We start from the raw sequence: 17,951 nt of genomic DNA on the forward strand, positions 1-17,951 counted from the left end.
ACGGACGCGCACGCCAGAGAGATGCGAACTCGCGGCCCCACGTGCACGCTCCGTTTCCTCTGAACTCATCCATTCTCGTTATGGCGGCGTAAAAGTTATCAAGCACACTGTCAGGGGAAAGAGAAAGAGACAAATACAGAGAGCGGCTGGAGATAGAAAAAAACGATGGCAAATGTTTGGCTGCAGCGTAACTCGTGTGTATTTTTCACAATTAGGTGTACTGGGACAGTAAGCGTGGATCCTGTGTGTTTTTAGCCTATATCACTGGAGATATCTTGCTCAGCTGCAGTTTAGAAATCCATTGTTTCGTTCTGAAGAAGACCAATGAAATATTACTGTTGTTTTATGCTAGATACTCATTACTCTTGGATTTGAAAACCGTTAGAGAGCTACCGCTCACTGAGCTGCTGACTAAACCAACTAGCGTTACCTGCAGCCGCTGGTGAGGAGCAGGATTGTTACTGTTTCACTAGTGGGGGGGGAAAAAAAATAAACTAAAATAAGACTGTCCTCCTGGCGGCATCATGAAAGAGATGCTCCTGTCACTACCACTATCGTTAGCCTGCATTCACATTTCGTGTGACGCATTCCCAGCCCGAAACGGACGTTGGTGAAATAAACCTAAAGATGGCTGTCTCGTGCGTGTGCTTGTTGGTTTTTTCTTGCTGGTCTTTCCTTCATGTGAATTTGACATATTAACATTTTGCTTATTCACTGTTTTTATTGTTTTAACATTATAACATTACTTAGTTCAGTCATTGACGAGCTATTGTGGACTGTTCATGCCACTGTGTTTATTGGTCTGATGTCAACGTTCTCACTCTGTTCTGTCTGTGGACTGTTTATATAGACACTACACTGTGATTCATTGTTATTATCAAAGTCATTATCAATCTTTGAATTTTTTACTAATCAATGTAACATCTTGAAGCCCTCTGAGGCAACTGTTGTTGTGATACTGGGCTATACAAAAAAATAAATTGATTGATTGATTGATTCATGAAATACTAACATCCACATTATAAAGCATCTTCCAGCAGCTCATTAGATTATCATTACCATGTGTATGATATTAGGAATAAAACTGTGATGTAATAGGTACATTTTACAATTTGTGAAGCATTGCCGCCTTTTACATAAATTCCTCGTAACTGCAGTCAGCGACTGATTCAGTAGCTTCCCCAACACTGTCTGTCTGACTCAGTTCCTCTCGAAAACACACCAGCATGAAACAGTCACAAATCGGCATATTTGGGCTCAGTCTTCAGCGGCGCGCCCATCGCAGGGTCCATTTCTGCGAGTGATTTGGATGCGGAGGCCCTAGAAGTCCTAATGCTGCTCAGCTGCCAGAGTGGAGTCAAATCACTTCAACACCATATGCTTTTTTACATGAGTGTCATATCTGTAGCGTTGCAACAGTGTCCAAATCCAATGGGAATGCATCAGAGGGAAAATATCTCTCCCGCACTTGCTCCTCTGAATCTACCACTTCTCCAAAACTGCTGCTCTTGACTTGCTCTCTTTAGTCCTCCAAGCTGCCTCTGCTGCTGCCTCTGTTCTTCTCTTCTTCTTTGTTTCCTTGCATCTTACTCTGCATAGCTGGGCGTATCATGTACAGTATGATATATAGTTCTATATTTTTTTCACCTCATATACATCTGACACATACACTACTCTCTCATTTTTTCTTGGCGCTCTCTCCCTCCATCTGGCTCTTCTGTAAAATCAAAGGTGACTGTAGCCTTTAGCCAGGCACCAGCACTTCAGTGCCCTTTTACTTTACCTCTCTCTTTTCATCATGTTTAGGTTGAGTACTGTTGTAACCCCGAATAACCTTTCCACCACATGGCTCTTGCCGCTGATCTCTTGTAGAAGCCAATTCCAAAAGTGTTTTATCTAAAGTGCCATGCTGTTCGTACAACTTTACAATACAGGACATGACTTTAAGCAGACTCAAGGATACAAAGATGCAGTGTGTGTTTGACAGAAGGCTTAGGATACTTATGAATGTATGTGTGAATCACTAATAAATATGAGTATCTGTGTTTATGCAGCACTTTTCAAAAGCAGAGCTGCAAAGAACTTTCCAGAGAAAAGGATATTTTATCTTATTGGAAGGAGCAACACTCAGAAATCACAACTTTCTCATTAAACAGATTTGATAATAAAAAATACTCAATATATTTGCTTCTCTTGCTTGTAGTACATTTATAATTATAATAACTGTATTTTTTGTATGCATTTCATGTGTTATAAGAAAAGGTATATGTGATAAAAAATACACTTGTTTTTTGTTTTGTTTTTTTTAATTGTATGAGTATAATTTTCCCTATTATGGCTCAGTTCATGTCTGCCGTTCTGTGCGGACAGACTGTTGTTTTGTTTGAGACTTCAACTTTTCTTCACAGTTCCACGTGACTTGCAACACTGGTGGAATAAATTAACTGGAAAACACTTGTCTGTCTCACAGCTTCAGTTTGGCTGAGGCTGGTCATGAGTTATATTGTAATCAACTTGCAACCCAATATTGACTCAAACTGGAGGACACGAGCACAGAGCATCGCTGCTGCACTTCCGTTAATGAGACAGCTCTCCACTGCACTTAAAATGTTCAATATCAGAAAATACAAATGATGCGCTTATAATAATGTACTTTTGCAGGGTTTGTTTTTTTGCTGGTTAAATTACTCCTACACACCGCCACGGTTCATTTTTTTGTGTTTTCACCTCCGAGATCAAGTATTTTTAGGTGACTGTAGAGTCACTAACCTTTCTTTAATTAATACGGTAATATATTCACATACAAAATGCGTCTGTCACGACTCAGCTAGCACTGCCTTAGCAATTATCTCTCGCTCTTTTTTTTAAAATAAATTTTGCCATGCCACATGCAACATGCATTTTGCATGTGGCAGTGCATGAAAAAGAAAAGCAGAGCCAAGCGTGCACACGGAATTCGACCGGCGAAGGGCTGCTGCTGGAAGCAAAGATCACAGAACTGCCTTCTCTCATGCTGTTCCACCCTCTATGAAAAATAAATGTCACGAAACAACATTATTCATGACTGGTTGGGTAATTTCCTTTCATCTCATTAAAGACAAAGCCAAACGCTAACAAGTGTTATCAGATAAATTGTGTGATTAGCTTTAAGGCCAGTTCGAGGTTAATATGGCAGCTATATGGAAAGGTCTGTGCGCATGCAGTCACATTTACATTTCGTGCATTTAGCTGATGCTGGTTTAGAGAGTCCTTGGGAAGTCACAATTCATTAAGATTAAATGTAGAGGTCATGAAAGGTCACAGTGTTTGTGCTTTTTGTCTCTGTTTTCATGAGATATAGAACAAAACCCTGGCAAGAGAAACAGACGAAATTAAAATTCCTGAATAGGATACAAAGAAGAGGGATCAGTTTATTTTATGAAACCCTCAATGAAAAGAGAATTTCCTGGTTGTAGTTAAGTCTGGTTTAATATTGATAGTGAAAAGGGCCATCAAATGTGAGTACAAAAGTCTGGTTGAAATTAGAACAAGTTGATTTTTTAATCAATTTTTTAGTTACAGTCGCACTTTTACTACCTTTTCTCCAAATGAAAATAAACAAGCCAATCAAACCATATTGATTGATGATAAAATGTTAGCGTTCTGTTATATAGTGATGACGTACAGTTGGCCGTGACAATAAAACATCAATTCATCCATCTCCTTGTACTAAGTTATCCAGCGGATTGTCGCAGGACGCCGCTGACGTGAAGCAGGAGTAAAACACACCCCGGACCTTTAACCCGTCCTGCAGGCCAAACCTCACATCACTTAAGTCAACTTTCCCTTTGAGGTGGAACAGAGGGAGACTGATAAACGAGCCTTTTACGCAGTTTGTGTTATTTTACTGCCTCATTTAGATGTTGGAAGTGAAGGAGTGGCTTTGCAAAGAAAAAGATAAAAGAAGAAGCCTTGTAGCACTTTGATTTTACATATCAAGCTCTTTTGGGTTCTTTCAAGGTAACTTTATTTTTTATTTCTTTTTAAATGATGAACTGAAGAAGACATTATCCTGTGTTTCTCTGAGTGTCCTTTTGGGTTCTGGATGATGTCTGTTTTCCATATTTGCTTGACATAACGTGGTGCAAAGTGCTGCAGCAAACAAAAAGAGAGGGATGATGAAATACACTCCTGGAAACAGTTCTCACTCTGTCCTAGAAGGATGGCGACGGCCAGTTATTTTGCCTAAGTTTGAAAGGTCATTGCAGCATTAGGGAGCCAGGGAAGGGAATCTTTGATTGCTTTTGGGGCGCTGACCACTCCTGCATGAAAAGGAGAGCAAAGAGGTCTGTAGTGGCGGCGCACAAGACACTGGCTGGCATGTAGCGCTGGATGCGCGCCTGGTGGAAAAGGGGCTACAGATCTCATCACCGGGTTCTGTGCCAAAACTGGGATTTAGAATTTGATACAAGCAGCCATGGGCAGCTGGAAGCAAGCAGTAACTCTGTCAGCCCATATTTGTGTGTCGGTGTGTATGAGAATAATACCAAAACTGACTCACCACGTTGCTTATGTATGCTGGAGAGCTGCAATCCTTCTTTTGTAATTAAAAAAAATCTTGGCAATCTCTGCCAAGCGTAGAATACCTAATGAGTGAATTGTGCATATGTTTACGTATGTTTACATATTTGCAGAATTGCATGCATGTGAGGTAATTTATCCAAATTAGTGATTTGGTTATGCACATTATAACACATTTAACAGCATGGAACAAAAAAGAGAAACGTTTCCAAATGAGCGTGCATGAAATCATCTGACACAGCAAGCAGTTGAAGGCAAAATATTTGAATATTCATTTTTTTTCATTCATTTTTAATTTTTGTTACTCACTGAATGTCTGTCAGGTGTCTTTATCTCACTCAAGGATAAACACTCACCCTTCAGGCGTTGGAATTATTCGGACACAAAGATGTAATGGCCTGAACAAGTGTCTGATGGGACTCTCTGACCATCAAGCTCATTTTGTTGGCTCCACACAGCTCTGCAGATGTCCCTGCATCGCATGTCAGATGCTCTCTCTTGTTTCGCCACTATTTCTCACTTCTATCAGTAAGTGAGGAGCCAATTTTTGTCTCACTGCAGTCTGATAGACATTATGGGCTTCCCCACAGTCTCTTCATAACTCATCAATCTCTTGTTCCCTCCTTCTTTTCAGTGCAACCTCTCGCACTCCTGACCACTGTTTTGCATTTGTCTGCATTTTTTTTTCTAACTATGAGCAGTTTTTTTTTTCATTCTTCATTTTGTAGAGCTGCAGTGCATTCACTGAAAAATTGCTTTGACTGTTTCCAGACAGCATTTCCATTTTCGATCACTCCCATAAGTCATTGACCTAAAAAGATACTTTTTCTTATCATCTCTTTTTACTGTAACCCACTTAATCCACTGCATTGTCATACAGAATGTCAGAGGATGACAAAGTTGACAGTTATTTGTATCATTTTCACTTTTATAATGCAAAAAAATAATAATAATAATAAAAAATACACTGCAAGATTTACAATGTGTCTTATTCATACAAATATTATGTGATTATGTGTTATTACCAATCCACGACCCCCCCAACCCCAGTCCTTCAGTTTGCATATCCCCCACACCTGCTTGATTATTATATGACCTTAAATATATCCCTCCTACAAACCTACTTGAATAGGACCAAGTATTGAGAGTGAAACTCTCTGTACCACTGTAAACACTGTAAACGCTCATGAGCTGAACTCAAACATCTGAGACTTGCTCTCTCTCTCTCTCTCTCTCTCTCTCTCTCTCTCTCTCTCTCTCTCTCTCTCTCTCTCTCTCTCTCTCTCTCTCTCTCTCTCTCTCTCTCTATATATATATATATATAATATATATATATATATATATATATATATATATATATATATATATATATACACACACACACACACACACACACACACACACACACACACACACACACACACACACACACACACACACAAAAGGCCCATTTCTCTTGGATATTTTTCACAGATTTGCTTGAATCTGTGTTGACGAAAAAAGTGCAGTTTTACTGTATTGAAGGAGTCTTTGGGGGACCAGAAAGCCAGTCAGTATCTTGTGTGAACATCATTTGTCTCGTGCAGTGCAACACATCTCCTTTGGCAGTGTTGGGAAAGTAATGTATTACTCGCAAGTAATATATTACAATTGATGGTTGCACAATACTGGCCGATGCAAGTAGTGTGTTACTTTTCCAACACTACTTGGCATGGAGTTGATCAGGTTGTTGGTCCACTCCTCTTCAGTGACTGTGTGAAGTTGCTGTATAATGGCTGGAAGCTGCTGTTTTGTACGGTGATCCAGAGCATCCCAAACATGCTCAGTTGGCGACATGTCTGGTGAGTCTACTGGCTATGTAAGAGCTTTCAGGAATTGTGTACAGATCCTTGCAAAACGGGGTAAGAAATTATAGTGCTGCAACATGAGGACATGGCCATGGGTGAATGTCACAACAATGGGCCTCAGGATCTCTCATAGTATCTCTGTGCATTCAAAATTCCATCAACAAAATTCACCTGTGTTAATTGTCCACAGCATATGTCTTCCCATACCATAACCCCACTGCTACCATGGGCCACTTACTCACTCAACGCCTTACACACTGTCTGCCATCTGCCCTGGAAAGTTGTGATGGAAACCGGGATTCATCCATGAAGAGAGAACAACTCTCCAAAGCGCCAGATGCCATAAAATGTGAGCATTTGCTCACTCAAGTCAGTTACGACAAGGAACTGCAGTCAGGTTGAGACCCCAGCGAAGATGACGGGCATGCAGATGAGCTTCCCCGAGACGGTTTCTGACAGTTTGTGCTGAAATTCTTCATTTCTGCAAACTGATTGTTGCAGCAGCTGTCCGGGTGGCTGGTCTCAGACCATCCTGGAGGGGAAGATGTTGGATGTGAAGGTTCTGGGCTGGTGTGATTGCACGTGGTCTGCGGTTGTGAGGCCAGTTGGATGTACTGCCAAATTCTCTGAAACACCTTCACAGACAGCTTACGGTAGAGAAATGAAGGACAACAGCTCAAGAGGAGATTCTTGCAGCCAGCATGCCAATTCCACGCTCCCTCATAACTTGCAGCATCTGTGGCGGGCCGTGTGATAACACATCAACTTTTAGGGTGTCCTTCTGGACATACCTGTGCAATAATCCTGCTGCCTAATCAGCATCTTAATCTAGCAAACATGTGAAGTGGATCGATTATCTCTGCGAAGGAGAAATGCTGTTTCTTGCTGTTATTTCTGATTTCATCGAATTACCCAACCACACCTCCACCCCACCATCAGTGTCAGTGTCTTTCTGCTTTCACCACAAATTGCACTGGTTTTCCAAATTACTTTGAATATATGGCTCTTGGATGCCATAGATCTAAAGGTTTGAAATCATCAGCAGTGTCACAAAATTGTGGAACAACACTAAAACGTGGATGTTCTTATAGCGCAGAAAGAACTAAACAAAAACCTTTTCTGAGAGTTGTGATTGTATTCTGTTGCCATCCGTTGTGAGCAGCACATTAGGAAGTATGAGGTAGTGTTATGTTTGTCTACTGGGAAGGTGTTCAAGGACAGTCCTCCAACATGTGAAAAAAAAAAGGCATAGCTTTGATACATATTAAAATTATTTAAGTTTGTAGGGCATATCTCAGAAAATGCTGAAATGCAACTTGAGCAGCTTCAGTTCCGCCAAGCTAAATTCACATTTTAGTTTGCCTGATATTTATAAAATTCTACATTCTGTGACAATTGTTCAGATAAAATGCTCCACAAATCAGTCTGGATTTTGTTTTAGCCAAGATTACGACAGAGTGGCTCCAGGGCCTTTTGATTGTTCAAATATAGCCATTCGTACCACTTGTGTTTTCCCGTCACAGTTAAATACCACTAAACAACAAAGGAATCCTCTCCTCACATTTCTTTATCATTGTCATAAACATCTTTTTTGACATTGATGGGCATGCACAGACACGAAAGCACCTTGCCCTCTGAAAAGCGGGTGCCCCCTGCTTACACACCTGTGTGCAATTGGCTTCAGACACACCAATTGGAAAAAATATGACATCTGTCATGTACAGACAATGAAAACAGAGACCTGCTGAGCCATTAGGAGTGAACAACAACCAATCTATTTTCTAAATATGATTACAGCATTGACAAATGGGTCATTACCCTAGCTGACAAAGAGGGTATGAAAAAGATAGAAAGACAAAGACAATGAGCGAGAGAAAGAGACGAGGGAAAGGCTGTTGTTGTTGTGTGTGTGATTATGTATGTGCATACATTGTGTTTCCAAGTTGCTTGCATGTATTTGCTTCTTTTTAAAAAGAACACTTCAAACCCTTACAAGCCCAAAATCCACTAAAGCAGCATAAGATGTGAATAAAGACAAAAAAAAAAAAAAAAAGACAGTCAGTGTGATAATATGAGGTATGAGGCAAAGAGAAGGACACTGAAATGTCCTGGTGAAGTGATGGCAGTAAAAGCCTCATGGTTGTAAACAGAAAAACTGTGGATTTTTCCTCAGGATGCTTTCATCCACTTGACTTTACAATCAACAACAGTGGGACATCGAGATATACTGTCCACCGTATACAATGTCAGGCAGCTTTGGATGGATTGAGAGGGCGAGCGGGAAAATAGCCCAACAACTCTCAAAATGAAAAGGAGGATAAATGGTTAAAGAGGCAAGGAAAAAAAAAGTTAATTCAGTGATAGTTCAGAGTAAGAGAGAGGAAGCCAGCGTATGACAGAAGGCTGCTGACAACACTATGAATAACGACACCGGGTCTGCATGTTGTCACTGTTAGAAGAGGAAGACGGCTATACAGTAGGAAAGGTGGACAGGGTGCAGAAGTGAGTAAAATAACGGAACGACATAAAGGTCACAGAGTTATTCCCAAGAATCACAGAGCAGACATCAGACGCCTTTCTCTTTCTGTTACTTCAGCAGATACTTTCTTATCGGATTCACACTACGGGATGTGTGATAGAGGGCAGAAAACTTTAGAAAAGTGCATTTTTTTTAATTTGTGAATCAGCATTTTAACTAGCATTCAAAGATGCATGCAGAAATTAAAAAGAGACTGCAACATCCACTTGATGAAAGGGGGCCTCAGGTACTAAGGATTTAACATGAATGCATGAAGAAATGGATGGAGAGTAAGAGAAAAATTAGTGAATCTTTTGACCTTTCTCAAATAATGGAGTAAACAAATTAATTGGGACCGAATGAGTGACAAAGAGAAAAGAGCAGGTTGTAGCTAAGTGACATTTATCTATCATGCTCAGCAACTCTTGGATTTACAGTCGGCCAGTTGTACTGGTCACCCATGTTGAATTGAGCGAGACTGTGATTTGGAGAGGGACGCACTAAAGACAAAGGGAAGAGTGGAGAGAAAGTCAATGCATATTTAAAGCAACATTATGCAACATTTACTGAACAATTGTGACCTTTGTCGCCACGAGTAGTAATCACCCAGAATCATGGTGCTAACTGTGCACCATTAATCACACTGTGCTGAACACAAAACAGAATAGCTGTGAAAAAAATTGTTGCTTTAATTGCACATAACTTTAAATCCCTCAGCCTTAAAATATGCAAGCTATGTACCAGAGACATGTTTAATAATGACACATATTCGCTGTCCATGGTACTGATACAGCCAATTGACTGCTGTGGTAAAGTTTAATATTAGGTCACCGTTTACAGATAAATCCAAGGCGCTGTCCATGGTGCTTAAATAGCCAATCCAACATTGTGGTGCAGAGTGTCAGTTGGTCACTGTATCATTAAAAATCAAAGGCACTGTCCATGGTGCTGAGATAGCCATTTGACTGTTCTGGTGCTTATTATCAGTGGGTCACTGTTTTTAACCCGTTCGGCCCGACGGACCCGATACCGGGTCCAACAGCTTTATGCAACCAGACACCAGTAAAGTGCAGCAGCATGAAATGAATGACTGTCCCCCCTCTGGTCCCCTTCTGGGATAGAGGACACTGTATCGATGCCCTCACCCACACACTTGACAGCACTATTAGAGTCATGTTCTTTGACTTCTCCAGTGCCTTCAACAGCAGCCGGTCCACTGTGCTGGGGAGAAGCAGTCAACTCGCCAAAATACACTCAAGTTCACCTCAGCAGAGCCGTCCTTCCAGGCTGTGGCCATCATCTTTGTACATAATGGATTTATTTATTTGCTATGAATCTTCAACATGTATATATTGTTATCTTACTGAGTAATATTATTCTACAGTTACATATTCAATGTTTGCATACTCTATTAAAATTTGATCATATTTACTATAAGTTATTATTTCTTCACATGGAATTTCTCTGTGAAGAATTCCCTCAGGGATTATTGAAGTATTTCTATTCTATTCTATTCTATTCTATTCTATTCTATTCTTGATGCCATCCGCAGTGCTCCTGTTGGTAGATCAGTTTCCACGTGTTTGCACTTTGTGTTTTGTTTTTTTTAAATATGCATGAAACTTTGTTTCTGTCATTTCCACCATCGTGATAATGAGGACCGAAAGGTTGCAGCTACAGTACATCTTGCTAAAACAGTCATTATAAGTGGTGTGGGATGTAGCTGTGAAAAGCAGTGGCTGCATTTTGTAGAATATTGTACCTGATCAACACACGCTAAAGTGTGTTTGGGCATCAGGTCAATGGCTTATCAAATTGATCCATAAGTTTTGTTTTTTCCACTGAAAATATGTTTGCTTCATGGTGCTTAGAAATTGGATGAAGGCAACATATTACAATTATGGCTATATTATATATAAAAAAAATAGAGAAAAGGAGGAAAGAAAGGTGAGAACTGGAAAAAAGGAAGAAGGGCTATACATGTGGAGACTGTGACTGGAGTTGCTGCATACAAATTGAGACCGAGGTAAACTGAACTAAGGGGCAGTTGAAGAGAGAATGAGGAGTGGGGCACAGAAAATGTTGCAGACAAGACAAAAAGAGGCTGGATGAAAGAGGGGATGTATGCATCTCCAGGGCACAAAGACTAGAGCTGAATAGATGATGTTAAATGTGGTAAGATGAAGGGACCAAAGGGGGTCCATTAAATGTTAATGGTAACAGGGAAGGGGGCGGGAGGCATACTGGGGGCAGGGATAAAGTCAGATTGTGTTTGCAAGAAATCCTTGGTCTAGTATTTTCTGCAGCGAGAAGTGCCAGGAGACTGAGGACCTATGGTGATAAATTTCTAGAGCAACAAAGTCGAAGGGGGCATGTTATCTTTCACTCATTCTACCTTCCTGACCACATTAATTCAAGTGCTAATTCCCTCAAGGAGTGTATATCAGCAAACCAACCATCCACACATTCACGCACATTCACACACAAAGGCATTTATAGAGTAGGACGTATTTTCAGCCTGCCAGCACTGTGAGTAAGCATCCCTCTCTGCCACTCAGTGCCTGGCTTTGTATGGCACGATGCATCGCAGCAGTTAGGAGCTGGGACAATGCATGAACAATACAGACAAGTAGGTCACTGCTGCGTGCATGCGCACATGCACTGCGACAGATATGGAAAAGCATTCCTAGTTGTGACAGCGCTGCGTGAACTCATGTTTTTTGTTTGTGACTTTGAAATGATGCCACTTCTTTCATTACCATTACATATTCATCTTCAGCAGGTACTCTGTTATTGTTTTTGTTCACCTTAGTGCTTTTCATAAGCATACTCTTGGAAGTAATGTCATAGACATTAAAAATACTTTGTTGCAGACCATAGCCCTGTGAGGCTAAGCTTCTTCCAGCCTCGTGTCCCAGTGGTGTGCTTTTACCGTTTGTGCACCACTTCTGTGGTCGGATTGATTAGCAGGTGTCTTGTCCATACTTGAAGGCCCCACAGGATCTGTTCTGTCTCCCCCTTCAGAGGTGTGCTCCATTATGACCTTGTGACTGCTCACTCAGCCACTTGGCTGTAGTGTTTCCTGCCCGCTTGCATCCTGCACCTGCTGCTCTGTGCTAGACTGTCTCAGATTTACCTTCACACAGCGTGCACCTGTGGTCGAGCCTGGTGTGAAAGACCACAGCTTCTACTGATCTTGTGCTCTGAGCCTGTCTGTCTGCATGCCATGATTAGTGCCTTGCTGCATGTGTCTAGCTGGATTGCCTTTACACCCATAATGCCATGAGACCTTCTTGATACCCATGATTGTATGACACAAACATGAGTATTGCTCCATGTTATAATCCCACTTTGTTACTAAAAAATAATGTGAAAACGCTATGATTGTTGCACTGTTGATTTCACTTTCTTTTTTCCCTTCATCCCTTCATCTATCCATCCATCCATCCAATCACAGGGGACAACCTAAACAGGACACCAGTGCAAGTGCATCTTAATGAAATCATTATTTGAAAAAAAATCACAATACTTATACGGCTGCTCTTTCAAAATAGTTTGTCAAAAGAATTTAATGTAGAATATCAGTTTTTAGCTTTGCAAGCTAATATCTGTTTGTCATTTTGGTCTTGTATATTTCAAAATACACACAGAAAGTAAGAAAACTCAGAAAAGTAATTCCTAAAATATCGTCGGTATTCTCCAGCTGTTATTTTATACTTGTATAGTTTTTACCTTAACTTTCATGCAATTGCCAGACAACATACTGTTGGTTTTCTCTTCCATTTGTAGAGAGATGTCATATTTGACTGGTGATTTGTCTATGTTTTCTTACCATATGTAAGTCATGAAAGAAATGTTTTGGCCCTATGGACATACCCACTCTCTCTTAAAGTGTGCACAACTGTGTCTCAGTGTGATAGAGAGTGTGTCGTGCTTGCGAGTGTGTGGTAGGGCGAGAAGTGCTTGAAGGGACACAGATAGAGAGAGGAATCGGTCACACCTGGTTGCAGGTGGAGTGCTTGCAGTCTATTTATTCTGACAGACTGACAAGCTGGAGAAAACACAGAAGCATGCTCTGTTGCAAACGACACGTGTTACACACCGACATACAAACATGCATCAACATGCCTGCTTTTAAATGAGTACTGTGAGTCATTGTAAATACAACATAGGAAAAATCACGAGGCCCATTTCTTCTAATTTTGCACGTTGTTGATCACACGGTCATGTTAGATGTTGCGGGTGTCATGAGATCAATCTCCTCATTCAGAAAAAAAGCACGCATGCAAAACTTGATGGAAAGATGGATTGCAATGCATGAATGATGACATTCCATCCCAGCAAAAGTAAATAAACCCAGAGCATATAAATGAACAAAGTAAATGAATCTTCCAGCAATCCCTGTGGCCAGCAGTCTGAACTCAGAGAGATGTTCATGTCTGTTTGAATGACTGACATTTACCTTCCTCAAATAAACACCTCTGCATGATGGCTTGACAGGTCTTAGCTGCTTTCGCCAGATTGATTCTATAATGATTTATCATGTGTCAGTGTTCGGCCCACACAGGAGTGTGTGAGTGTGTGTGTCTGTGTGTGTGTGTCTAGTCTCTGTCTGTCTACGTGGGCTCGCATGGTGGCGGTGGTTGTGTGTGAATGTGGTGGAGTGGGTGGTTTTAGTCGCTATGATAGGTGAGAGATTCCAAATGGATGCACTTTGGATTTGTGTTTGCACTCCCACACCCATTCCCTCTCTCTCTCACACTCTCACTCTCTCTCTCTCTCTCTCTCTCTCTCACTCTCGCCCTCGCCCTCCATCCATCCCAATTCTTAAAATTAAAACTCGTCTTTTGTCAAAGTGTAGATAAAAGTTCAGTTTTAAACACAGTCCATTCACACAGCTTAACTCTCAACTCACACTTATCAGGTTTAACTTTTTAAGTTGCTCATAGCCTTTCCAACCTTTTTACAGTGCGTGTCTGATACTGTCAGACTCTTCAAAGTCACCACACTTGTGTTTTGCTGGATCAGCAGCTCTAGAACCTTTTCTTTGTCACCAACATCAGACCGATGCAAACTTGGGCTGGGTTAACTCAACGGGCCCTTTAAATCATTAGCAAAGAGTATTAATGAGCCGGGTGCTTAGAAGCCCCCCACAGACTTAAGAGTGTGTGATGTAGAGGGGATGAGGGCACTAATTCTCCAAAGTGCCCTAATAAGAAGCGGATTAGCAAAGCCTTCCATTAGCCGGAGCCTTGATGATGCTAAGCTAATGCGCTATAGCTAAACTAAAATGGTAACATGACCACCGTGAAGCGGGCGTTGATTGTTGATATTGTCACTTTTGATATTTGACTGGTTTAGTCAGCTTAAATACGTGTAAAAAAAAATGCAAAGTACACTCACAGTGACATGTTTTGACTTTATAAATAAATCCACAGGTGTACGTTGCTCCATTCACTCACAGGCATACAAACGCTCAGATGTCTTGTAATTGCTGGGTAGATGAGCAATCCTGGGCTCATTGATTTTGAGAATAATGACCATGACTAAGCAGTGTGCCGAGACTTGCTAAAGTTTAATCATATATTGTTACACTTTAATTAATTCCTCAAAATATGGACTTGTACAATGGGCAGTGAGATTGAAACAGCTTTAGCTTCTGCTCATTAATCATCTGCATCAATGCGAGGATGTGGAAGGAAATGGTTGTCTGAAAAAAGCCTCCAGCTATTGCTAAAAAGGAAAATCGCTTTGCCAGTTAATTACTGAATGACTTTGTGTCTGTATATTATAAGTTATTGCTCCCAAATTAGATCGGTGTCACTGAAGTGTTTGAGTGACAGTCAAAACTGAATTACCTCATGAAGGGCTTGTGAATGGGCCGCACCTCAATGTGTCTTTGATCATGTGTACAAAGCCATTTTGTTCAAACACTGCAAAAGACAAGAAAATGCCATATGATGTAAGTTTCAGGATGGCTAGTGCATCTAAAAAAAAAAAAAAAAAAAAAAAAAAAAGATGTATTCAATTCAAAGCTGTTATGCTTGAGCTAACTTTAATTAATTAAACAAACTGAATTAAACTACAAAGGAAATTAAGCAGACAGCATGTTGTGCACACTTAATAAACAGACAAGTATGCACGCAGTGATTTGTCACCATTTGAGGATTTATCCTCACCAACCGCTTTGAAATTCAACTCATTAGGTTGTTTTTGTGCACACCAGCTGACATGTTGTCATATTGTATAGCTCTAATGTTTTCTCTCTCCCCATTGCTCATGTGTGCACTCATACAATGTTTTATTCTGCTTTTCTCAGCACCACGAATCTGTCTTCTTAAGCTTTTCTTTCTTGGAGACTTTTGTCTTTTCTCTTTCTTTTTCTTTTTTTTTTTTTTTTTCTCTTTTCTGCACTGTCAACGGATTAGTCCCCATGGCAGTATAGAGGCTGACTTTGTGCGTTTTAGGTTGTGCTTTCTTGCTGTATGAGTGTGTGCGTGCGCTCGTGTGTTTGCCTGCATGCATGCACTTTTTATGTCGCGTCTATGAACATTTCTCGCCGCTTTCAGATTTACTCAGTGACTCCGGCTGATTTTTAATCACTTGTAACATGGAAAGACTGATTTTGGTACAGTGTGGAAGAAGAAGTGATTGCTCAAACAAGAACGAGTACAGAATGGGAATGGCAAAGGAGACAAGAGCACAAGTACAAAATGTGGGTGGCCGTTTGCAGAAATGGCCTGCGAACATGAAAACAAAACGGACAGAATACAACAACAAAGCATTGAATGAAAGATCGAGTGAAGAGGAAGGAAACTGGTTAGGTGGGTGTTTGTGTTGCCACGAGCATAAACAAGAGATGAGGGGGAAAATGGCTGGTGAGTAAAGATGGAGGGAGAAGATTGGTAGGTGGAATGAGATGTGTGGATTGCTGAAAAGGAGGTTAAAGAGGGAGGCAGATGACTCTTAACTGAGGACAGCGGATGGTAGTCAGCGATGCTGTAAGGCTCTTAAAATGAAAATCGCTGCAAAAATTGGGCTCTGGAATGATTGGTGCTGAAAGGTAGGCATGAGGAGGAGCTGTTTTGGACATAACCGGGGAGTCGGATGAGAGGGTGGGGGGTAGAGGTGTTTTTTGATGGCACTGCAGGCTCAGGAAGGAGGAAAAGGGGAAGTGAAATGAGCACATGTTGAGTAATGGAGTTGTGAAGCATTTAGGCATCAGCATCAAAACAACCGCAAGAGTGTTAATAATCAGAGAGAGAGAGAGAAGAGAGAGAGAGAAAGTCCTTCATTTTAAAGTCAATCAATCTGCTCTGCATTGTTTTCTTGAGTTCGCCACACATACAAGCATCTCTACACACACATAATGGCTGTATTAGTGTCTGTGAAGTTACCAGCAGGTCAGTCAGTAACACAGATATCGAATGTCTGTGCTGCACTTAAGACATACATGTTGGTTAAATTTCAGTTGTGTTCAGTTGCTTTTATGGTCAGTGGGAAACATTGGAAAATATGGTTGTTACAGTGTATAGTAGTTCCTGCAAGTGCAAGTTTTTATTATGGTTTTTACTGTTGAGCATTACAATATGGTGACACGCCAGCCCTTCTCCACATGTATTTGTGTTATTTCCATGAGGCTATCCATCGGCAGATTGACTCGCTACACTCGTTGTGACAGCCTAGAATCAGCATCCTCTCGAGGCTCCTGAAGAGAACGCTTCTGTGTATTGATGATGAAGTGGGAGATGGGGAAGAAGTTCCCCTATGTGCTCGATTTTTACGATATGCTCCAGCCGCGCTGGTACATACTGTATCTGTTTGTGCATGTCTTCCTCCTCTATCTTTAACATGGGAGCAGGTTGTGTATGACTGTTGCAGCTTTTTCTTTTAAAAATAACTGCGTGGTTCATGTGGAAACGAGCAGGAACAGCCTGCTAAAATTGATCCGCCTATTCCAGTCGCTGCTGCAGTGTGGTGACCTGTAGAATAAAAATCACTTTGGTGCACTCATACCAAAAATAATTATGAGAAAATAAATATGAGTTGCTCATAGTTTTAACTGAATTTACATAAATTTATTTATTTTGTCTGTTTTTTTTCCCTTCCATGCTGAGATATTGAGAAGTAGGATTGTTTTATAGGCTATGAAAAATAACATCTTTGTTTTTCCTTCTCTCTCCTTCCCTGTCCATCTCCTCCTTTTCTCTCCATCCAGCCTGTGAGCTGATGAACCGTGGTATCCTGGCTCTGGTCAGTTCAATTGGCTGCATGTCCGCCGGCAGCCTCCAGACTCTGGCCGACGCCATGCACATCCCCCACCTCTTTATCCAGCGCTCCCCAGCGGGAACACCCCGTTCCGCCTGCCCGCCCACCAGTCGGGTCGCTGGAACAGACGACTACACCCTAATGGTCCGCCCACCTGTCTATCTCAACGAGGTCATCATGCAAGTGGTCTCTGAGTACAGCTGGCAGAAGTTCATCCTCTTCTATGACTCAGATTTTGGTAAGAAAGTACTTTAATCTCTTGTTGACAGCAAGCCAATGTTATTCATATGTCTCGCTGTCCAAATATCCATCTAGCAGCGATCTCAGATGATTTGCTTCATCTGACAGCAGCGGTAAGTCCTAATCCGTGAAACTGATGTGTCAGTTTCACATTTGTCTAATGTAGTAGTGTCAGGTTTTTTTCTCAGCACGATAGGACATTAGAGAGCTAATGGTTGTTTGGTTAAGTCCTACATCTCCCACTGTCTCTCACACTTTGTGACTTTTTCGCTCTCGCCCAACAATAATGGGAACATGTAATAATGCCATGTACATGCTTTCACCGAGACATACACCTGCATGCATATAAATCTTTATACATCTTTGTGCCATTGACACACCATTTTGTCTGCTTCAGCCTGTGTCATCTTCCTTTTTTTTCCTTTCTCTCTCTCACAGTCTCTTTCCAGTCCATTAACTCAAACATTAGACAAGAAACATCCCATGTCCCTTTTATAAAGTGTCACCGGTGCCAGCCT

The 17,951-nt window shown here is 41.1% G+C and overlaps 1 protein-coding gene across 3 annotated transcripts in view; it reads left to right on the forward strand.

Moving 5' to 3' along the window:
- The window catches only part of grid2 (glutamate receptor, ionotropic, delta 2), a 483,103-nt gene that overhangs the window by 271,153 nt on the left and 193,999 nt on the right, over nt 1-17,951 (forward strand). For all 3 annotated transcript variants that reach the window (XM_030104001.1, XM_030104000.1, XM_030104002.1), the window contains exon 3: nt 17,144-17,431. In XM_030104001.1, coding sequence (XP_029959861.1) covers nt 17,144-17,431 — 288 coding nt within the window. The remainder of the gene's footprint in view (nt 1-17,143; nt 17,432-17,951) is intronic.

This window comes from Salarias fasciatus, chromosome 12 (assembly GCF_902148845.1).
Source record: "Salarias fasciatus chromosome 12, fSalaFa1.1, whole genome shotgun sequence".
Lineage (NCBI taxonomy): Eukaryota > Metazoa > Chordata > Actinopteri > Blenniiformes > Blenniidae > Salarias > Salarias fasciatus.